The 24751-nt window shown below is 39.0% G+C and overlaps 1 protein-coding gene across 1 annotated transcript in view; it reads right to left on the reverse strand.

Moving 5' to 3' along the window:
• GRTP1 (growth hormone regulated TBC protein 1) overlaps positions 1–24751 on the reverse strand; it is a 68885-nt gene that overhangs the window by 29190 nt on the left and 14944 nt on the right. Inside the window, exons 3-5 of the mRNA XM_043999210.1 lie at positions 18075–18233; positions 12942–13066; positions 8418–8514 (exon numbers count right to left, since the gene is read on the reverse strand). Of these exons, the coding sequence (XP_043855145.1) occupies positions 8418–8514; positions 12942–13066; positions 18075–18233 (381 nt within the window). The remainder of the gene's footprint in view (positions 1–8417; positions 8515–12941; positions 13067–18074; positions 18234–24751) is intronic.

The following is a 24751-nucleotide window of genomic DNA, read 5'->3' on the forward strand; positions in this document are numbered from 1 at the left end:
CTTTGAGAGTTCAAAGAAATATTTGTATCATAGGAGTGGTGAGGAGAGCCCTGGGGGCGCAAAGGGAGATGCAAATTAATTAAGTTAAGCATCTATTGATATTGCTTCTTAATATGGGGTCAAGAGATGGCACAGTAAGAGGAAGCAGCCCAGCCTTCTTTCAATAATTACCCCAATAAATATCTAAGTAGAGTACCAGGTCAAGTAGTGATTAGGAAATCCAAGGGGAAAACCAGTAAGTCAGCTTTCTAGTTTAGGGAGCAGGAATAGGAAGATAGCTCGGAGTTGTGTCATCCAGAGCTTTATAGCTAAGATTCAGGAGACATGGGGCTAGGCCCAGCCCAACCTTGAGGCTGCATTCCTGGGCAAGGAGTCATCACAGATCCAGCAAGGATTAGGGATGCTTATGTACCTTCCAGGGTGCAGAAACAGAAGGCAGCCAGCAGTTGTGCCTCTGTGACCTCAGAACTGGGTTGGAGACACAGTGTAGATTTAGGAAGGAACCTGGGGCTAGGCTTGGGGCTGATTTGCAGCTGTATTCTAGGGCAAAGAGAAGTCACCTATGTATGGGGATCCATCTCAGATCTGTCCTGAGGCTGTGCACTAGGCTGGGATGAGGAACAAAATCAAGCAGCATCTATATGGCAATAACCCTAAAGAGAAGCTTATGGACTCAGACCTAGCCCACTCTGAGGACTACAGCTGAGAGAGCAGAGTGGGGAGATCAGACTAAAAAGGAGCAAGCAGTTAGTTATGTTGCTCCAAAGCTGAAGATACTTCCGGACAGCTGACAGAAACTGTAGCTTGCTCCAACCAGGGGCAAGCCAACAGTTGTGTCATCTAAACACTAACTGGGATTTGCAAAATGATCAGACTTCACCAGAGATCAGACTGCTTAGGGTACATTAAAGCTTGCAGTCTCTGCCGGAGGGGCCCCTATGATCTTTGAAGAACACAATACTAAATATCTTGAGAAAGCAGCAACAGGGCCCAGAAACTATAAAACAGGATTAAAAAGGCCTTTCCAGAAGTATATAGAAACTGGCTCTAATATAAAACTGTAATCTGGGAAGTAAGACTGTAAGAAAGAATAAACAACAACAATGATAACAAAAAGGCTTCTATGATAAAGAGCCATTATGGTGATAGATGCTCAAGACACAAATCTGAATGAAGAAAATAACTTCAAAGTACCAGCAAAGCCTCACAGTAAAACATAACTTAGTCACAAGGTCAATTAGAATTCCTGGAAGGGAGGAAGATTTTTTTTTTTTTTGCAGGGCAATGGGGGTTAAGTGACTTGCCCAGGGTCACACAGCTAGTAAGTGTCAAATGTCTGAGGCTGGCCCTGAACTCAGGGTCGGTGCTCTTATCCACTGCGCCACCTAGCTGCCCCAGGAAGAATTTTTAAATGTTACAAATGAAATGACTGTACTAGAGGAAAAGAACTGGAAAGGAAATAAGAGTTTTGGAGGAAAGACTTGAAAAAAGTTAACAGTTTAGTATAAGATGCACAAAATCTTACAAATAAGGGAATATCTGAAAATTAGAATATACCAAATCGAAGGTACATGGTACAAAAAGAAATATTAAAACAAAGTCAAAATACTGAAGAAGTAGAAAGAAAAGTAAAGTATTGAGAAGACTTAAATTGATCCTGTATCCTTTTTTATGGATCCTATGATTAATTGACTTTGTCCTGTAACTGCCTAAGTCACAGTTCTCTGTTTCTGAACTTAGTTCAGAACTCAGCCGGCCTATAATAGGTTAAGTTTGGAAATCCAGTTCTCTTGCTAATCACTGTGCTATTTTTGCCTCCGGGAATCTAGCTAACCTTGGGGGAATGGGGCCTTATATCTTTACACCACCAAGCTATCCTTCAAGGACATCTGGTTTGCTACCCAAAAAAGTCTGAACTACTATCTTGGAGGTACAATCAAACAGTGTACACTTATTAGTCACAGGAGAGAAGGAGACGGATTGTTGCTAGCCCCTATTTTCACTTCCAATCAATCATATTGTTCCCTATGCCCCAGCTATGTAAACAATCATGTTACCTTCAATCCCATGATGTTCTAACCTGTTCTGTGCTTTGTTCTATACTCCCCAAAAACCTACAAAAAGGGAGATGTCATTTTGCTCAGGGTCTTAAGCTGGAAACTAAGGCAGTTACTGACCCATCTTATTCTCAGATTACCAGCCCTGATAATAAAAAGTGTTATATTTCTCAGAGAAATATGCCTTGGTTTGCCTTTTTGTTTAATTTAACTTGAGATAGTATATCATAGAAAAACTGACCTGGAAGAAAAATAAAAGAGAAATAATTTAAGAATCATTGGAGGGATAGCTAGGTGGTGCAGTGGATTGAGCACTGGCTCTGGAGTCAGAAGGATGAGTTCAAATCTGGCCTCAGACACTTGGCACTTAACTAGCTATATGACTCTGGGCAAGTCACATAACCCTGATTGCTTTGCTAAAAAAATAGAAAGAAATGAAGGAAGGAAGGAAGGAAGGAAGAAAGAAAGGAAGAAAGGAAGAAAGGAAGAAAGAAAGGAAGAAAGAAAGGAAGAAAGAAAGGAAGAAAGAAAGAAAGAAAGAAAGAAAGAAAGAAAGAAAGAAAGAAAGAAAGAAAGAAAGAAAGAAAGAAAGGACAAAGTAAAAACAAAAAGAACCTATTGGTCACTCCTGAAAGAGCCCCCAAAATGAAAACTCTCAGGAACATTGGAGCCAAGACACAGTTTTCAGGTTAAAACAAAACAAAACAAAACAAAACAAAACAAAACAAAACAAAACACAGTGCAAGTAGCCAGAATACTGTACTTAGAAATCAGAGTCAGAATTACTCAAGATCTAGCAGCTACCACTTTAAAAGGAGCAGAGAGCTTAGAACATGGCATTCCAAAAAGGAAAAGATATAAGCTTACAAACAAAAACATCTTACCCAGGAAAACTATAATACAAGGTGGGAAAAGGGATCTTTAATGAAATAGAAAACTTATAAGCATTCTTGATGGAAAGCCCAGAATTGAATAGAAACTTTGAAATACAAATGTAGGAGCCGAGAGAGACACAAAAAGGTAAATACAAGTAAGTAATCAGGAAGGGACCATGCAAAGGTGAAATATTTATGTTCTGATGGAATGTGTCAACTCAAAACCTTTATTAATAAAATCTGGTTAAAAAAATAAAATAGAATAAAATAAAATAAAATCTGGTTCACAGGGGGAATTAAACCAGACAATGGACATGGGAGTGGTTTTATTATGTCTTAATGATCATGAAAGAATGAAAGGGAGAGAAAATAGAATATACTAGTGAAGAAAGGGGGAGGAAAGGTGGTACAGCTTATCTCACATAATTGGTTTGGCTGAATAGAAAACTCCACAAATAATGAGAAAGGGGTGGAGGGAGTGGTTGTCACTTGAACCTCATTTTCATCTCTACCAGTCAAAAAGGGGTAAATATACATAAACATACAGAGGAAGAGTTTCATGTAGAAATATATTAAATTCAAAAAGGAAATAGGAGGGAGGGGGATGGCAGGAATAAGAAAGTGGGTAGGGTTTACGGATGGATTAGTTATAAGAAAACAAATTCTAATCTCAGAAGGAAGATCATGAAAAGAAAGGAGTTTAAAAGGAAAGAAAGGATAAGAACTTGGGATTGGGGTCTGGATGAGGGGAAGAGAAAAGTGGCAGGAAAGCAGAAGATTATTTTAATTATAGATCACTAGTGCTGGGTATACTCTCTCTGCTCTTATCACATTCTTTGTAAAGAAAGTTTAGGGAGCAAAGAGAAGAAAAATATAAGAAAACTAGATGGAGGGAAAGGCACAATTAATGATCATAATTATGAATCCATAAAATGGAAAGAATGGCAGAATAATCTAGAAAGCAGAATCTCAAAATATGTTGTTTGTAAGAAACATACTTGAAACCTAAAGACTCACACAAAATTAAAATAAGGGGCTGGGGCAAAAAAAGTTAAAAATTTTAATTAACACCAAAATGAAAAGCCTGAAAATCAAAATAAAGATGAACAAAATTGGAAGCAAAGAACCAATGAATTAATAAATAACATAGGAATCCTTTTTTAAAATAGAAAAACCATTAATGTCTCAGTTGAACTAAAAAAAAATCAAGAGTAGTAAACATGATTTTAGACAAAACAATAACAAAAATAGTCTTAATTAAAAGAGATAAACAGGAAACTATATTATTCTAAAAGGTAGCATAGATAATTAATTTAACTACTTAACATATATGCACAAAATAGTAAATACCTAAAGGAAAAGCTAAATTGTTACAAGGAGACATAGACAGCAAAACTTTAATAATGGAGGACCTCAATGATTTCCTTTCAGAGGGAGACAAAATCCAAGAAAAATGTAAGAAAGAAGTTAAATAACTGAATAAAATTTTAGATTGGTTAGCTATTATAGAACTCTGCAGGTTACTGCTTGAGAATTGGAAGAAAGAAGTATGTGTGTGTACACATGCACACAAATACATACATATGTATCTCTCAGCTATGCATAGCACATTTACAAAACAAATACAGAAAAGCAGAAATATTATACAACACCATTTTCTGACCACAATACATAGATATTATATTTAATAATCCACTGAAGAAAGCATTAAAATGAATTGTAGTCTAAATGGCTAAACGCCAAAGAAAAATAGTAGAGACAATAATAGAGATAATTTCATTAATGATAATGACAATATTGAGACAAAATTTGGGTGCTGTAGCCAAAGTAGACCTTAATGGAAAATGTATATCTCTAAACACTTTCATCTCATCAACAAAAAAGAGAAAGGATATATCAATGAATTGGACATGTAACTAAAAAAGCCAGAAAACCAATATGTTAAAAATTTCAATTAATACCAAAATGAAAAGCCTGAAAATCAAAATAAAGAGGAACAAAATTGAAAGAATTAATGAATTAATAAGTAACACAGAGGGATTTGTTGTTGTTATTGTTGTTGTTGTTTTGTGTGGGGCAATGGGGGTTAAGTGACTTGCCCAGGGTCACACAGCTAGTATTTGTCAAGTGTCTGAGGCCGGATTTGAACTCAGGTCCTCCTGAATCCAGAGCAAGTGCTCTATCCACTGCGCCACATAGCTGCCCCTATTGTTTTTTTAATAGAAAAACCACTAATTTTTTTAAAAAAGAGGAAAACCAAATCACCAATATCAAAAATCAAGAGAATTTACAACAAACGAAGAATAAAGGAAATTATTAGAAACTATTTTGCCCAACTATATCCCAAACTAACAAACTAACAAATTAGGTGAAAAGGATGGATATTACAAAAATATAAAATATCTAAATTTATGGAACAAGAAATAAAGATTTTTAAATAAACCAATCCCAGAAAATAACCTTTCCATGTTCTTGATGTTCTAGACTCTCTATCATGCCCAAAGAGTTTTCTTACCCTAAAAGTTCACTCTGTTCCTATGCCCCCTTCCTCTTATTGGTTGTTTCTGTAGGGTAGATTCATGAATAAGTTACTGTTCAAAACAAACTTGTATAAATCAGCCTGCAGGGGGCAGCTAGGTGATGCAGTGGATAAAAAAGCTGCCCTGGATTCAGGAGGACCTGAGTTCAAATCCGGGCTCAGACACTTGATACTTACTAGCTGTGTGACCCTGGGTAAGTCACTTAACGCTCACTGCTCCGAAAAATAAATAAATAGATAGATAGATAGATAGATAGATAGATAAATAAATAAATCAGCCTACATCTGAGCAATGGGTCAGTAATAGGTCAAACTGGGCAAGGCCTGAAAAAGTAAATAGGAAAATAAAGATTTGAACAAAAACGTATTCATAACACTTATGCTATGAGTCTTCATGCTTAGGTGCTCACTTATTATGATTAAATTCATAGATACAGCATTTCTCAAACATCTACTATGTGCTGGGAACTGTACTGTTACAGATTCAAAAAAGTCCTTGACATCAAAGAGTTTCCATTTTAATGGGGGGAAGATACCACGTAAAAGGGGCATGGAAAGGATGGGATAGTACGGGCAAGTGAGTGGCATCATGTTATGGAGATGGTCCCAAAGTGTCATGGAGGTCTGGTTTTCAGCAAGAAAAAAAAGAAAGCTCATCTATCAAAATCCACCAACCTGTGGTCATTCAAAATCAGACCTCTCTTAACTGGAACTTGGCATCTTTAAAAATTACGAGGCTCTGGGGCAGCTAGGTGGCACAGTGGATAAAAAAGCTGCCCTGAATTTAGGAGGACCTGAGTTCAAATCCGGCCTCAGACACTTAACACTTACTAGCTGTGTGACCCTGAGCAAGTCACTTAACCCCAATTGCCTCACCAAAAAAACCCAAAAACAGAATTATGAGGCTCAAATCTAAACAATAAAATAATTTCCGCCCCCTCCCCTGAAAGCTAAAGGACAAGATTGGCTTAATTTGGATAACCAGATGTTTGATTAATATTAGAGTATATATTTTTAGAGTACAAAGCTGCCTGTCTCCCACTCCATTTGGGTAGCTCCATAATGTTTTTTAAAAAAACCAAAACACCAACAAAACAAACAAAAAAAACCACCCCTATTTCAAAGCAAATTATTTGGGAGGAGGAGACTTACAGTGTGAAACAGCTACCCTAACTAAGTCTTAGAACCTTTTTAGGGTTTGCACTGGACCCTGAACTGATATAAGAATTCAATGCAATACTTGAAGGCTAGGCTTGTGGTTTCATCAGTATAAAGAACTCTAAGTATGGAAACTCCCTCCATCTACACAGAATGGGAAACTGATAGTCTTAAGAGAGTTGCCTGGAGCCCTGAGAAACTTGCCCAATGTCACACAATGTGAATGTGTTATAGGCAGAACTTGAAGCCAGGTCTTCCTAATTTCCAGGCCAGGCCTCCATGATGTTTTTCAACCAGAATATATATTTTTAATAGTAATTACATTTCTTTCTTTTTTTTTTTTGAGGTGATCAAGATTTGAACTCAGGTCCCTCCTGACTCCAGAGCTGGTGCTCTATCTACTGCGGCACCTAGCGGCTGAACACATCTTTTCAAGATTCTTCTAGTAATAATCTTGGGTTTCTTTCTATTCCCCACAATGACTCACCTAGGATTTTTGTACAGTGCAGGGAAGCAACAAATGTTTACTTATGAACCGAAAAGATAGGGAGGAAAAATTTCTTTCTTTTTTTTTTTTGTGGGGCAATGAGGGTTAAGTGACTTGCCCAGGGTCACACAGCTAGTAAGTGTCGAGTGTCCAAGGCCGGATTTAAACTCAGGTCCTTCTGAATCCAGGGCTGGTGCATAAATTTCTTTTTTTAAAGTATGTCCTTTTCATTGGCAATGTTTAAGAACACATTAACGGTGAGTGTTGATCTACTGTGATGGACTATATTCTTCTCACCAATGCAATGGTACAGAAGAGTTCCAGGGAACTCATGATGGAAGAGGATCTCCAAATCCAAGAAAAAAAAAAAAAAACTGCGGAGTACAGATGCTGAATGAACCATACTATTTCTTTTGTTTTTGGTGCTGTTGTTTTTTTTCTATTTTGAGGTTTTTCATCAGTGCTCTGATTTTTTCTCTTATAACATGACTAATGCAGAAATAGGATTAATGTTATTATGTGTATATATATATATATATATATATATATATATATATATATATATATATATATATATATATATATATAACCTATATCAGATTACCTGCTATCTAGGGGAGAGGGAAGGGAGGGGAGGGAGGGAGGGAGAAAAATCTGAAATTGTAAAGCTTGTATAAACAAAAGATGAGAACTATCTTTACATGTAACGAAAAAAAAATACTTTATTAATTAAAAAAAAAAAAGAACATATTAACGGGGGCAGCTAGGTGGCGCCGTGGATAGAGCACCAGCCCTGGAGTCAGGAGTACCTGAGTTCAACACTTACTAGCTGTGTGACCCTGGGCAAGTCACTTAACCCCAATTGCTTCACTTAAAAAAAAAAAAAAGAACACATTAACGAGTAAGCCTCTCTCATCCTGTCTACTGGCTAGGATAGAATCTAGCTTAACAAGAGAGCCAATATGTCCTCTGAAGTTTCATCATAGTGGGCACAGATTGAATAACAGATGATCCCAGTGTATGGTCTAAATCTAACACTGGGATCTGAAAAGAAGAGGGAATAAACTGTCTCAAGTCCTAAAAAAGCTCATCTGTTCTATCTGAAAACAATCTGATTCAATATTTTTCCTACTTCTAACTGAATGGCAATAATATTATAAACTTCAACTCCCAAACCAGTGAACTCTGTTTTAGTCAAATGCAGACTCATTAGCTCTGCCCAAAAATAAGATAAAATTTTTTTAAATCTAACCGATGACAGGAAGAAAATCCAACAATTATAAAAGAAGCTTTCGACATACCAGGTAATATTCTTCCCACAAGAGCATCCAGCAACCAAAAGGACTGCTCTTCATTCTTTGTAATGAGAAGCAGATATCCCGCCAGGAAATTCATTCCCTACAATAGAAAGAACAATGAAGAGAAATTCATAATGGGCCTGAAGATATTCCAGTTTATCTTATATGACTCAATAAATATAATACTCCAGATGAAGCCATTAGCCATTCTATCCTATTTGGTTATGAATTATAATCAAGGACATAGTCTCTTTGGAAAGTGGAAAGGACTAGGAAATGGAGGAAAGAGGGAAAAGAAAAGATATCTATTAAGAGTATCCCGGGGCAGCTAGATGGTGCACTGGATAGAGCACCAGCCCTGGAGTCAGGAGTACCTGAGTTCAAATCCGGCCTCAGACACTTAACACTTACTAGCTGTGTGACCCTGGGCAAGTCACTTAACCCCAATTGCCTCACTGGAAAAAAAAAAAAAGAAAGAAGAGTATCCCTACACTTCCTTTGAACATTGATCTAATAAAACTACTCCAATACTTCCTTTGAATACTGAAGTTTAATAATAGTTTTCATAATTTAATGACAACCTAAAGGAAGAAATCACATAACTTACAATAGGTTTTCCCAAACTTTAATCTAATATAGAGGGTGTCTCGAAAGTCTTTGATAGCTTAAAACTATGCTGACTTTTGGGACACCATATATAACAACAGTATAAAAATTATTACAAAGCATAAGATATATGAGGCAGTTAAAATCCATATGGAAATAAATGGGAGAGAGAAAAAAATGCATTAAGAAAAGTAGCTGTGATAACCATCAGAAATTTACAAGACGATTTAGAGATCAAAACACTATAAATATAGAACCAGGGTTTGTTGAAGAAAAAATAAATAAGCCTTGGTAATAAAAGATAAAGTTTCAGTCTAATCAAGTCTAACAGGAACAACAGTCTTGGCGTCATACATTCAATACTTACATGCATACAAAAGAATGTGTAAAAATATAATCCTGTGAATTATTTAGATGCAGTGATAACCAGTATCTATTACTGTTCTTTATGCTGGTCTTTTGAAAAGCCTCTCTTATTTCATTCCTCTCTCCTTCCTCCCTTTCCTCCAGAATTAATCTGTGATGACAAGCAGATAAATGTCTTTGGGCTCCTCAAACTGTGACCAGACACAAGAGAAAAGTGTTCCAACTGGAGTCACACAGCTAAAATCAACCATATTCTGCTGAGCAGACCTCTACATTAAGCAAGTTACTAGAACCATCTTGCAGTCGAACTGAGCTTTAGACTGAGCCCACAAGCTCTCTGTCACTGACTCTTTGCAAAAATCTTCGAGTCAGTCTGGCTTTCTCTGTGTGTGCCTAATGTAGGAAGGCCTACAGATCTCAAAAGCTGCTTTTCAGTTCTCATGACAGCAGATAGCTTGATGCCTGCAACCATGGTGACAGGAGACTGTGTGGTGCTTTCACAGAGTGGGCACAAAAGATGCCTCTTCTGGAAACATTCCAAGCGGCCCGCATTTCAGCAGCCAACAAGGTCTGTAGAACAGAAACTTCAAAGCTGAACTGGCTCACGCCTTAAACCTCTCCTGGCTTTGTTCTAGTTTGGGGGGGGGGGTTGGCCTTCACTCTCTAAGTGAGCACAATAACTGAAAAAGTATTATCACAGAGAAAAAGGAAGACAACAGAAAGCACACATACACATAAATAGGTGGTGTCTGACTCAAACAGCTCCATTAGGTGTAAGTAGACTGTGAAGGACTTTTCCCCCTTAGTAACTGATGCAAATTTATACCGAAAACTAAGAACATGATGAAACCTTAAAGTGCTTTACAAATGTTAGCTATACTAGTAATAATATCAAAACCATGTGAGACCAGGACATCATGCCTGCTGTTCTGTCTACAATTAGACTACAGAAAATGATCTTAGATCCCAGTACTCTTTCAACTATAAAAAGCAGGCAATTAATCTACTTATTTAATAGTTTTCATAACAATGAGGCTGGGTTCCAACTCAGGTCTTCCTAATTCCAGGTCCGGAACATAAAAGAATAATAATAGCAGGATAGGGGCAGTTAGGTGGTACAGGGGATAAAGCACCAGCCCTGGATTCAGGAGGACCTGAGTTCAAATCTGGTCTCAGACACTTGACACTTACTAGCTGTGTGACCCTGGGCAAGTCACTTAACCCTCACTGCCCCGCAAAAAACAAACAAAATAATAATAGCAGGGTAGAGACTTTCATTCAATTACAGAAAGCAGTCATTTTTATCTATCTATGTAACAGTCTGAAGAATAACAGAATAATAATAAGACAGAGATTCATTTTAGGAATTTAAGATCATAGTGTATGAATACCATAAAAATGAGAAGAATGAAATAATATTATTACGTATAATTTTTAACTGTCCTGTCTGCTGCTGGAGTTATTCTGAAAATGCTTTCCATGAGCATACAGAAGACAAGCTTTCATTCAATTACCAAAAAAAAAACCCCAAAAAACAAACTAAAAAAACCCCAATCATTTCACATTAGACATTAAAAATGGCTAATAGTATTTTAAAGTTTGTAAAGCATTTTACACACATGCAAGGGAAGGGTGGAGCCCCAGTGAGACCAGAAAACACATGAAAGTCTGCAGAGGCTAAAAGTCAGACACTGAAAGGTAAAAGTGAGAAGACTTCAGGTAGAAAGTTGAAAGGCTGGGAGAGGTGAGTTACTTACTTGCTGCTAGTAAGTGTCAAGTGCCTGAGGCCAGATTTGAACTCAGGTCCTCCTGAATCCAGGGCCTGTGCTTTATCCACTGAGTCACCTAGCTGCCCCCATGGAAGCACATTTTTAAAAAACCCCTTAGCTCAAATGAAAATTATATATCTCAGATCTGAAAACTGCAGACTTTTTTCCTTTTGAAAATATGTAAAAGGTTAAGGTGCCAGGAAATAGGTCAAAGGTGATAATCCAACTTAATTAACTTTAATTAACTTGTTTAGATCATTGCCTTCCTATCCCTTGAAGTGATGGGGCTATTAAATTACCCTTCTCCTCCACTCATTCTCCATTGAGAATAGACTAATATATGGATCTCAGGAAAATCTTTTTGATCACTCCAGGAGAACACTTTAAGGCAGTGGTCAGACAAGGTAGCTTTGAAATGTTAATCCCAAACTGTATTTTAATATATAATCATCTTTCCCTTGTTCAAAATTTCTATAAATGTAGAGAGGGATATCTGAAGCCATGGTGGAGGAGAGTGCTATGCCACTTAGGACATTTCTCTCTCTAGGATAAAAACACTAGTATTTAGAATAATGTTTTTAAAAATTGTTTCTAGAAGACTTGTGCCTAAAACGCAAGAGTATAGTGTTAAGATGTTTTTCTTAACAATATGAAGAAGCCAGCAAGACAATGAATAGGCCTCCAGGCCAGAAAGCATTTATACCTTTCTTTCTAGCCACTCATCTACATAAGATTTTCAAAGGAGTATGAAAGGCAAAAATGACTGAATTAAAACTAATTACCCTAAGGCAACATGGAGGGAAGGGACTTTGGAGAAAGGAAGAATGTTGTCATAGCTGAAAGAGCCTGGTGACATTCCAGCTAACTATGGCTCAGTCATGAAAAAATGATCACTGGAGACAAGCTGATTGATCAGTCTAGCAGAAATGCTGGGCCCTAAGAGCACAGGCAACAGTAGCATTGGAGACTGGTAAGGAGCCAACATAGCTAGTTAGTGACCTGCTTGAGCCAGCCCAGCAGCAGACTGCCCCTTCCTGCCCACACACAGAACCCCTAGGGAAAGTAATTAAGTTACAGATCCAGGAGAGACTTTGTGCCCTGCAAGGAGCCCGCCCTACAAAATGCCAGGCCCGCTAACAGCAAAATGAATTGTGGTGAACTCTATGAGGACCTTTGGCCACATGAGCATCCTCCCCTTGTGCTTCTTTACCACTATACCTTAAGTTAGTGCCCATTCTTTCCTCCCTTTGAATCTGGGTGTATTTGTGGGAAAGCCAGCCCCTGGCATTGGGGCAAATGTTTTCTAATTACTGCCCTTGTAATGTCATTTGAGTAAATAATGCCTTTGCTAAAGAGCTGAGTCTAGTGGTTAATTAGGGCAAAGTATACCAGTAGGGACTAATGAGCTGATATTCGGGACAAGCACACACAGGGCTATCTCTAGGTCTCTTGGAGTAGCAAGTCACTGTTGCCACTGGTGTTAGACGCATTATCTCCTTTGAGCCTCATAACAATCCTATGAGGTGGGTGCTATTGTTATTCTTTTACAGATGAGGAAACTGAGGCTTAAATAGGTTAAGTGCCTTGCTTAGCTAGTGTGAGAAGCAAGACTTCAAAGGATGTCTTGCCTGATTCTGAGCCCAGGACTCCATCCCCTCCATGTCAGAAGTGGTGGATTTGCCCCTCTATAAGGAAGATAAGTGCTTAAGGTTCAATATACTCACGGCTTTCACTTTTTCATCTATGTAACACAATTATTTAGACTTGTAGCTTAGACTGTACTTACCTGACAATATCCTACACCTTGATTATGATGTCCGTATGCTACCAATACATTGTACAGGGTATGTTGTAAGCAGGGATCAGCAGTCCGTCTGAATTTTACATTATCTGGAAATGTTCTGTTCATGTCTATGGAGGTATATGAGAAGAGGAAGAGGAAGATATGAGCAGGCGAGGCAGAAAAACAAGCAGTCAGAATGATGGTACATCTAACACATATAACTACAGAGGATGCTCAGGACTATGGCCTGTCCTGTTGTTGTATTTTATTTTAATTAATTAATTAATTTTTTTTTTTTTTTGCGGGGCAATGGGGTTAAGTGAATTGCCCAGAGTCACACAGCTAGTAAGTGTCAAGTGTCTGAGGCTAGATTTAAACTCAGGTACTCCTAAATCCAAGGCTGGTGCTTTATCCACTGCGCCACCTAGCTGCCTGTTGTATTTTATTTAGGATTCAAATAACCCCTTCTTGAGGAAATGAAATTTTATAATTCCCAAAGGATTCAAAATGGAGCAGTGATTCCTTCACTATTGGATTCATCCCTAAAGGACTTATAACTTCCTTTTCATGTAGTTGGCTTATGAGCTGGCTCCCTCAAATCAGGGAAAGAAGTTAACACATTCCATGTGTTCCACTGAGTCTGGTGAGAGTGCAAGGTTGGGTTGCCCAAAGACTGCTGGAGAAAGACTCACAAGTGTGTGCTCCATCATTTGCTGAACCATAAAGCAAGAGAGTCTGGAGAATAATTGGGATTCTTGCTACTCATATCTGAGGGCATCCCTGCTCTAAGGATCATAGGACCATGTAGGAGAAAAGAAAGAGGTCAAAAGTGCTACAGAGTTTTGTCTCATCCCTCCTCATCCCTTCCTATTACGGTAAGCAAGTTCTTTCTCCTCACCATACCTCACATGCTCTACTTACATAAATGTGCTTTTCCTTTTCAAGGTATTCTCATGATTAAAGATTAAGGTACACTCGGTTAAAGAGGAGTTTTAACTCTAAAGGCTATGGGCTATAAACAATAATAGTTGAAAACTTCTTTTTTTTTTTTTTGCCAGGGATTTGGAAAAGAAATCATAATTCTGTCTGTTCAGAAAAAGGGGAGATTCTTGAGACCTCTTCCAGAAATATAGAAACAGACAAACAAAATTAAGTCAGATTAAATGCAAACCTTCCTCCCCACTTCTTTGCAAAGGTGGGATGAGAGTGGGGAGAGAGGGAAGCTATGTTTAGGGAACACTTCACATACTGTCAGACTCATCTAATTTATTATTGGTTGTTTTTTTGGCTGAATCACTATTTTTCTTCCTTTTTTATTCTTTGCTAAAAGGGATGGGTGTTTGGGTGGGAGGGTAGAGAATATTTGGAAATCAAGCTAAGAAAAGAAAGGATATCAATAAAAATATTTTTTACTTTTTTTTTTTTTTTTGGTGAGGCAATTGGGGTTAAGTGACTTGCCCAGGGTCACACAGCTAGTAAGTGTTAAGTGTCTGAGGCCGGATTTGAACTTAGGTCCTCCGGACTCCAGGGCCAGTACTCTCTCCACTACGCCACCTAGCTGCCCCTAAAAATATTTTTTAAAAAACCAAATGAAATGGAAAATATTAACTGGATCATTTTGTGCCCTTTGCTGAAGCCTCTTTTTGGTCAGAAGAGCCTCTCTTCCCCATCCTCTTCCTGCAGATGCTCCCCCGCTTCCTCTATCCTTCCAATGTCTCTCACATTCCAACATCTCTCAGCAAAGGCTCTCGTGACCACATCATCTTCCCTCTGATGCTATACTGACAACCAATTCTGTAAAATTTTGACCTTTGAATAGTTCACTAAAATAAGCAGCAATATTTTAAAGTTATTCTTAAATATTAATTAATTAAATATTAATTTTGTCCAGGAGCAGGGAGAATACAGATTCAGTATCAACCTGATATATTTCCCCTCTCCAAATGCGGAGGTAGAAATACTCATTAAGATCAGCTAGCATTTGCTATTCCACTACTTATGGTCATTGTAATGGACACTGACAGTTTTACATGAAAATCAGATCTATGGATCACAGAGCTATTGGGGACTGCTGAGGTTTTTTTGATTTGTTTTGGGTTTTTTTGCTGGGCAATGAGGGTTAAGTAATTTGCCCAGGGTCATACCGCTAGTAAGTATTAAGTGTCTGAGGCCGGATTTGAACTCAGGTCCTCCTGAATCCAGGGCTGGTGCTTTATCCACTGTGCCACCTAGTTGCCCCCAAGAATTTTTTTAAAAATTCTTTTACTTTATTTTATTTTATTTATTTATTTGGGTGAGGCAATTGGGGTTGTGACTTGTCCAGGGTCACACAGCTAGATTCAGGTCCTCCTGAATCCAGGGCTAGTGCTTTATCTACTGTGCCACCTAGCTACCCCTAAAAATTCTTTTATTTTAAAAAATTTCTATTGATTCTTCTGGGTTGTTTTTTTAAAAACATCATCATAGTTATCCCTAGTATTCTCTCCCTCTGCCTCCCAGAGAAGCAACCCAGTGAACAAATAGTATTTTTCAAAGAGGAAAAAATGATGAGCAAAATTGATCAAGACATTGAAAAACATGTTTGTTTGTTTGGGTTTTTTGCGGGGCAATGGGGGTTAAGTGACTTGCCCAGGGTCACACAGCTAGTAAGTGTCAAGTGTCCGAGGCCAGATTTGAACTCAGGTACTCCTGAATCCAGGGCCAGTGCTTTATCCACTGCGCCACCTAGCTGCCTCCCATTGAAAAAACATGCACAATATATGATATCTCTGGATCTTCCGCCTCCATAAAGGAGTAGGTGGCGAGCATTCCCAACTCCTTAATTTTGCAGATAAGGAAACTGAGGCACATGTAAGTTAAATGAGTTGCTGAAGGTCATGAAGGGAGAATCAGTGAAACCAGCTCCTCCAAGTTCAGAGCCAGAGCTCACAATGAAAGTTATCATGAATGTCAAATGAGAATAAACTTCATTTATTTAAGGAAGTTAGATGTCATCTCCATGTTCTAAGAAACATATATCTGCAAGGCCACTGCATGGCACAATGGAAGAGCAATGAGTTTAGAATTATAGACCTGGGTTCAAATCCCAGTTCTGCCATGTTACCAGTGTAAAATGTGGTCAAGTCACTTCAACCTGATGGCTCAGAGAATCCTCATCTGTGAGGAGTTTTCAGAGGTCTCTTCCAGCTCTAAGTCAATGATCTTCATAAAAATACATGGAGAATTAAATAGAAAATCTCTGGCAAGAGTTACCATAGACTTTATAACTCATTCTGGGATTTAATTTAATTTAAAAAAATTAAACCTCTTCGGCAATATGGCCTAAGAGATAGGGGACCAGATAGGTTTAAAACAACAACAACCTATTCTGTTTTCCTAATCTGATCATTCTGCCCCAAACCTGTTTTTACTGTTCCAGATCCAGAATGAGCTGTTTTAGCCGTGATGAGTGATTAATAGCCAGGCTCTGATTATCTGGGGAGTCAGCTAGCACTTATGCTTTGAGACCTTTGGCTGTACATTTGTTCTGTACTGACCTCAGCTGACCAAGAATTCAGAAACCTGGGGACAGGTTTACAACCACCCACCAGAATGCCTGCTCAGCTCCCTCAGGGCCCTGGTCTGACCCTCAGCTGGAGGCCCCCTGAACTTTGATCTCCAGGAGCTAAAGAAAAGAGTATGACAAGATCACAGGACCAGGAGCTATTTTCCAATGGAGGATACACCGGACCAAAGTCTCATTCATATCCAAGGAAATCAAACTTTTGAATCATTACAGGTTCTTCTGAACTCACATCATTAAAAGTTCATCTGATCTCTAATGAGACACTAAGTACGACAGGGCTACATTTTTATTTCTCTCAAAAAGGGTAAGATCTAAGAGACAGAGCTATTTCAAAAGTACATAGAAACAGTACAAGATGAGAATTTTAAAAAATAAGTTCTCTCAATTGGCAACTCTCAATTCTTCCTCTGCCTACCCTTTTACTGATTGTCATTTACAGTATGGAAGGGTATAAAATGGGAAATCTATGGGTAGTGGGAATATTTTGAAAAACTTTATAAATAAAACACAACTAAATGAATGATTAGGATCAAACCTTTCTCACTAATACAAAGAATGAACTTTCATCTAGTTACTGTTCCAGTGAATAAAGACTATGGATTTTTTTTTTTTTGCTGGGGGGAAGAGGGAGTTATTCGCGAGTTATTTCTACTTATACCATGCTTGCTACTTACAGTCCTTTTTTTTTTTTTTGGGGTGAGGCAACTGGGGTCAAGTGACTTGCCCAGGGTCACACAGCTAGTAAGTTGGCAAGTGTCTGAGGCTGGACTTGAACTCAGGTCCTCCTGACTCTAGGGCCAGTGCTCTATCCACTGCGTCACCTAGCTGCCCCACTTACAGTCTTAAAAGATTGTCTGGGGGCAATGTGGGGTTATGAAAATTGCCCAGGGTCACACAAATAGTATGTGTCAGAGGAAGAATTTGAATCCAAGTCTTCTGGATTTAAATGCCCTCTAACCTCTCATTCCCATCCTTTCCCGCCCACTCCCCCTTTTTAAAACAAGACCTGGAATTTTTTTGGTGTAGGGATCTTCTAGAGAGGGACTTCTTCCAATGCAAATCTTTACTTGTTCTGCTATTTGTTTTTGGTTTTTTAGGGCAATGAGGGTTAAGTGACTTGCTTGAGGTCACACAGCTAGTAAGTGTCAAGTGTCTGAGGTCGGATTTGAACTCAGGACCTCCTGAATCCAGGGCCAGTGCTTTATCCACTGCACCAACTAGCTGCCCCCTGTTCTGCTATTTTGAATCTAAGGGTAATCCAGGGCCCTGAGAAGTTAAATACCTTGCCTAGAGCCATAGGTCTTCTTGATTCTGGTACTAGCTTTCTACCAAACTGCTTCATATTCATTTCTCCCTCATGAACCACCAAAAGCATTTTCTTAAATGAACTGCCTTTTCAAATTAAGAACAATGTTGATCTTCATTACTGTAATTTCATTAGCTAGTGGTAAGTCTAATTAAACTAGAGTCAAGCTGTGGAACAGAACTTGCTGTCCCATATGGTACCATCTAGTCTTCGTCATTTAACACTCATTGCCTTTGGTCAGGAGTAGGAATGATGAGCACATCACCTGTCTTGATTGCCTCCACCAATTTGGCATTTCTTTCTCCTTCCAGTAGCTTTCGATAATATCCTGGGTTCTGGTCCATCTGTGCCTGGGCTCCACTTGTGGCCATCCAGACGAATGCTCGGTGTTCATTGGGGACACCTTTCCTTATGTAGCGCTTTACTGAAAGAAGAAAATACAGTGTGTGGTCTATCTAAAGTTAGCTCTGGAAGGAAAAGACAAAGGCTAAGTAGAACCAGAAATCCAGAGGAAAAAAAACTTTACGCCAAATGGTAATGAAACTCAAATGCTTCTAGCCCTTGCCACACAAGCTTAAAGACAACAAAAATCTAATACGATACCAAACTGTACATATTCCCAAACCCTACTTTTTAAACAGAAAACATGCAGAATCAAGAAGCAACACAATTCTGCATCAAGGCCAAATTATCTAAATAATCAACCATCAATCAACAAGCTAAAAGTGCCAGGTACTGTTTGAAGAAAGCAAAAAATAGTCCTTATTCTTGAGGAACTTACACTCTAATAGGAAAGACAATTTTAATAACACTGTTGTATGTTCATAGGTGTGAGATGTTGGTCTATACCTAGTGTCTGTCATACTATTTTCTAGTTTTCCCAGCAGTTTTTGTCAAGTAATGTTTTTGTTCTAAAAGCTTGGATTTGGGGATTTATAATATACTAGATTACTATAGTAATTTACTATAGCGTAATTTGTACCTATTCTATTCCACTGATCTACCTCTCAATTTCTTAACCAGTACCAGATTGTTTTGATAATTACTGCTTTATAATACAGTTTGAGATCTGGTACTGCTAGACCATCTTCTTTTGTATTTATTTTTCCACTGATTCCCTTGATATCCTTGAACTTTTGTTTGTCCAGATAATTTTTTTTTATAAAATATTTTTTGATAGTTTGATTGGCATAGCACTAAATAAATAAATTAACTTAGGTAGGATTCTCATTTTCATTATATTGGCTTGGCCTACCCACGAGCAATTAATGTTTTTCCAACTGTTTAACTCTGACTTTATTTGTGTGAAAAGTGTTTTGTAGTTCTGGTCCTGTGTTTGTCTTGGCAGGTAGACTCCCAAATATTTTATATGGGTCACAGTTATTTTAAATGGAATTTCTCTTTCTATCTGTTGTTGCTGTGCTTTGTATTTTGTATCCTACAACTTTGCTAAAGTTGTTGATAATTTCAAGTAGCTTTTTAGTTGATTCTCTAGGATTTTCTAAATATAATATATCATTTGCAAAGAGTGATAGATTTGTTTCCTCAATACCTATTCTAATTCCTTTAATTTCTTTTTCTTATCTTATTGTGACAGGTATGTGCAATGCTATTAGTTGTCTTGTTATTGTTTTAATAAAAAGTCATGAGCCATAGGGCATCCATCATTAAATATTTATTAGGCATATATGGGCATTTATTTGGCACTATGTATGCCAGGTACTGCACTAGATACTGGAGATACAAACATGAAACAGTCTTTGCCCCTGAGGAGCTTGTAATAAGTATGTAGAAATATACCTATTTTAAAAGTAGATAAAAGGTGATGGAGTAGAAGATACTAGGAATTGGGGAAATCAGGAAAGGTTTCATACAGAAGGTGGCACCTGAATTACCTGAATTGAACCCTACAGGAAACTGGATGATGGGATCCAACACTCAGGATGTTACTCATAACAGTAAGCTCTTTGTTCCCTCCCCTTCCTTATACTATTCTCAACCAGGCCATCTCTTTATACATTCCTTTTTAGGACTTAGCTCAAGAGCTGCTCCTGTTTAAGAAGTTTCTGTTGACCAAACCCTACTGCACAGCCATTATTCCTATGTCTTATATCCCTCAGCATTCACACTTAAGTTTGTATATCCCCATAGGTATTTTAAAGGTATTGTAAATAGTTTTTGCTCTCTAAGGGTTTCTTATCTCCTTGACTTGACTGAAAATTCCTTGAGGGAGGACCCTGTCTTCTGAAGCCCCCAAATCAATGCTGCAATTATAGAAGCCATATAACACATTGAATTGGTTTGGAGTAAAAAACCACTGAAATTAAATCAGATTCGATCAATCCAGAGGTTAAGCAACTTTCTCAAGGACAAAATGAAATAAGTGATGGAGGCAGAATCTGACTCGAGTTCATTCCTCTGTCTCCAAATTTGGTGTTCTTTCCTGGGTACCACACTGCTTCCGATATAAACACACTCAGATTACTGGCAGAGACACAGAAACACTTAATGTTTAAATAAGGTAAGTCAAAGAAAAACGAAACACAAGCACTCACCATAATATTGTTTTCTAGAAACTGAAAAGACATTGGTAAAGAAGAAGAGGAAGGGATACTTCAGTCCCATTCCAGGGATAAAAAGACAAAATTAATTGCAAAGCACTGACTGAACAAGCTGAGGCCAGTCTACTTTTCTTTTTTTTTTTTTTTTGGTGAGGTTAAGTGACTTGCCCAGGGTCACACAGTTAGTGAGTGTCAAGGGTCTGAGGCTGGATTTGAACTCAGGTCCTCCTGAATCCAGGGCCAGGGCTCTATCCACTGTGCCACCTAGCTGCCTCTCAGTCTACTTTTCAGGTAGGGTTCTTTGTAGTCACAAAAGCCCCTCCACCATATGTGGAATCAAAACTGTGATTCTTTAGCTCCAAGGGCTCCAAACCCTCCTGAATGCCTGAACCAAACCAAAAGATAATGTTAATATGTGGTTTTCTAAGTCAATATGCAGCCAGCAGGGATCTTTAGCTATGGTTTAGTGATTCTGTTTCTATCTGACTTCTGATGTCACTACTTTAGGCTACGCCATTAAAAACAGCTAAATCAACCTGAATTAGAGAAGAGGTTTGTGACTTTTTCAATTTTGTGTATTCCACAATGATTTCAGAGTCTCCATCAGTACATATTTTCTAAATATATATAAATATGTATACTACATAATTTTTTTGTTTCTATATGTATAAATCATATATGTATATATATAAATTTTATGTATACCATAACATATATAAAATATTCTGTAATTTTAAAAAGATTTCTCTCTATTACAGATATATGTGTATATACTTTTTTATTTTGGTGTTTTTTTTTGTGGGGGGCAATTGGGGTTAAGTGACTTGCCCAGGGTCACACAGCTAGTAAATGTCAAGTGTCTGAGGCTGGATTTGAATTTAGGTCCTCTTGACTCCAGGGCCAGTAGGCCATCTAGCTGCCCCCTGTGAGGAAATGGGGATTGATCTCCTCTCAATAAGAATATAAAGGTCTCCTTCTCCTCCCCTGACCCCTTCAGCAAACAAAATCACATGTTCAGGGAAACCCTGAGCTGGTCACAATTAGGCCTGCTTCTGAGCTGTGTCCATATAAGGGAGGAACTGAAAAATTCTCCCTGTATCATCTCCCCCATTGGCTAAGAAACTTTTCCGATTAGCTAGTTTTTGCACATGGATTGTAACCCTTGAGTAATCGGACCAATGATGAAAAAGGGGAGGGGCCATTTTATGTTAGGGATTAGGAGATAAAAGGGGGTCTGTGAGCCTCCATTTTTTTTGGTCACCCACCAGCTGCACATGAGGTGGCCCATTCTCGCGAATAACAATAAATGAGCCTTTGACACATCACCACTGCTGAGTTCCGGAAAATTATAGGAGTGATATTCCTCACACCCCTATATACTTTTGTTTTTGCATCACTTACATTTTCTAAGTATCTCTCCTTTTTTCCCTTCCCAGAAAGCCATCCCTCATAACAAAGAATTTTTAAAAGGGACGAAAAACTGCAGCAAAACTCAAGCAAGATTTCCCAAAAGTCTGACACTATATGTAGTATTCCATACACATAGCTCCCTAGCCCTACAAAGAAGTGGGATAAGGTACTGTCATGGGGTGCAGAGCACCCCAGAATTTCTCTGGGGCACACAGAGGAATCTTCTCCTTGAGAAACTAAACCAGAGGACAGATAATGCCTAGAGAGATAAACTGAACCAAATCGGACTGAGCTGGCTTTGGATTCCCACCCTTCATTCTGGTCTCCCTTACCTTGGGGAGATAAATTTGGGTGTGGCTTCGGCCTTTGCATTCTGAAGATGATCTGTAGCCACCCCTCACCCAATTCCCCCAGCTACCACCAGTGGGGGATGGTCCTCCCTCACTAAAGGAACTTTTCACAGGCAGATGGTCCACCCCCATCAGTCCTCTATAAAAGTACCTTCCAGTCTCCTGTTTGAGGAGATTTGGTACCTCTGAGCCATGTGCTTTGTGCCTATCTCCCCATGAGAAGTCCAAGGATTTCTTTCATGGTTTCCCTCCCCCCACCCTTCCCTTCCCTTGCTCCTAAATAAACTACCACCTTATTCTAACTACTTTTGTGTGCAAGAGGGTGTAATTCTTTAAAGAGGAATTCCTAAGAACCCAAACCCGTACCCCATTCCCCCCATTACATCTTGGTGCCCACCTTCTTATATTCCTTCTCTGGGGCCAAGCTGAGTTATCAAAACCTAGCATTTGGGGGCAGTTAGGTGGTGCAGTGGATAGAGCACCAGCCCTGGAGTCAGGAGGATATGAGTTCAAATCTGACCGCAGACACTTGACACTTACTAGTTGTGTGACCCTGGGCCAAGTCACTTAACCTCAATTGCCTCACCAAAACAAACAAGCCAGCATTCCTTTTCAATTGCTTTTCTTTCCATTTAGAGGCAACTAGGAGGCTCAGTGGATAGAGTGCTGGGCCTAGAGTCAGGAAGACCTGAGTTCAAATTCAGCCTCAGACACTAGCTGTGTGACCCTGGGCCAGCCACTGAACCTGTTTGTCTTGGTTTACAACAGGGATAATAACAATACCTATCTTGCAAGTTTGTTGTGAGATTCAAATGAAATAATATTTGTAAAGTGCTTAAGAATAGTGCTTAGCACATCGTAGGACCTATAAAATGTTTATTCTTTTCCTTTTCTTCTTCCTTCATGGTGTATAGTGTTTTCCTGGGAACCCAAAAACATCTAAGTATCTCCAAGCAGTAGGGAGAGGACCTTTCCCGTCAGGCCTCAAATAACATGATATGAAGCAGTGCGATATGCTAAGCTTAATTACTGTCCTTAAAAGAAGACTCTTAAAAGAGATGGATTGGGGCAGCTAGGTGGCACAGTAGATAGAGCACCAGCCCTCAATTCAGGAGGACCTGAGTTCAAATATGACCTTAGACCCATGACACTTACTAGCTGTGTGACCCTGGGCAAGTCACTTAACCCCAATTGCCTCACCAAAAAAAAAAAGAGATGGATTAATAAAAAGCCATTCCTGTATTAGTATTATGATATCAGTATGATCAGCAGGTGGGCAGGTGTATACCATCAGTACCTCTCATGGAAAAGACGGGCTTTCTTCCTCCTCCCTGACATTCATGACCATTGCCATCTATGCTTTTATGGGTATCAATGGCAACTACTTGTAAACACACAGAACATCCGGCACGGGCTGATTGCTGGTAGTGACAAAAACACAGTCACAGAAGCTCCTCTTCTACTATCAGCTTTCTAAGAACCCCCAGGAGGAGCTTGATGCAGTGACTTGAAGTTAACTGGCTGGTGGCCAGCTGCCCTCCTGCAGCAGGAGGGACCGTGGGTGATAGATCGCTGACTCCTCTTGTTCCCCAGCTCAAGCAGTTCCCACTACTCTCTCAGAGAATTGAGGGCTTAGGCTTCCTATTTGACTGCTGTCTGAATAAAATTGTCCTGCACTCCCCCTGCCCCCGCAAAAGTTTACCCCTTAAGCCCAGCACCCCCATTTTATCACCGGCTCCTTCTGTTCTTTGCCTCAGGCACTATCAGACAAGGTTATTGCTCCTTCAGAGATGGATTCCTTGGCTAGCTCCCCACACTGGGTGCTTGAAACCTTGCATAGAAAGAGGTAGAATTAGGGGCAGCTAGGTGGCGCAGTGGATAGAGCACCAGCCCTGGAGTCAGGAGTACCTGAGTTCAAATCTGGCCTCAGACACTTAACACTTACTAGCTGTATGACCCTGGGCAAGTCACTTAACCCCAACTGCCTCACTAAAAAAAAAACAACAGGTAGAATTGGAATCAGATAGCTTGAACTCACACCACAGAAAATCCAGCCTCTGCCAATTACCACATGTGTGACCAGGGACAAGTAAATTCAACTTGCTTGCCTGTAAGAGAAGGAATTTGTTCTAAAGTGGGCATAATAATAGCACCTATTATAGGGTTGTTTTCAGGATCAAGCATATGTAAAGTGCTTTATAATTCTTAAAGCAATATATACCTGCTGTGGTTGTTGCTATTTTGGTTCTGCCCAGGGCTATGTTCAGAAAAGGAAGGCAAAGTGAAAACAAGAGATATATTTTTTTGTTTGTCTGTTTGTTTTGCAGGGCAATAAGGGTTAAGTGACTTGCCCAGGGTCACACAGTCTGAGGCTGGATTTGAACTCAGGTCCTCCTGAATCCAGGGCCGGTGCTTTATCCACTGTGCCACCTAGCTGCCCCTAAGAGATATATTTTTTAAAAAGAGAAGCAATGTGGGGCATATGTAGTAGAGAACTCTAGCCTCTGGGTTAAGAAGGTCCAGATTCTAGTCCTGCCTTGACACACATCGCTGAGCCCAAGGCAAAGCACTTAATCCACTGGTGACTTCTTTAAATGATGTGTGCGGATCTTAATCGATAG

This window comes from Dromiciops gliroides, chromosome 3 (genome assembly GCF_019393635.1).
Source record: "Dromiciops gliroides isolate mDroGli1 chromosome 3, mDroGli1.pri, whole genome shotgun sequence".
Classification (NCBI taxonomy): domain Eukaryota; kingdom Metazoa; phylum Chordata; class Mammalia; order Microbiotheria; family Microbiotheriidae; genus Dromiciops; species Dromiciops gliroides.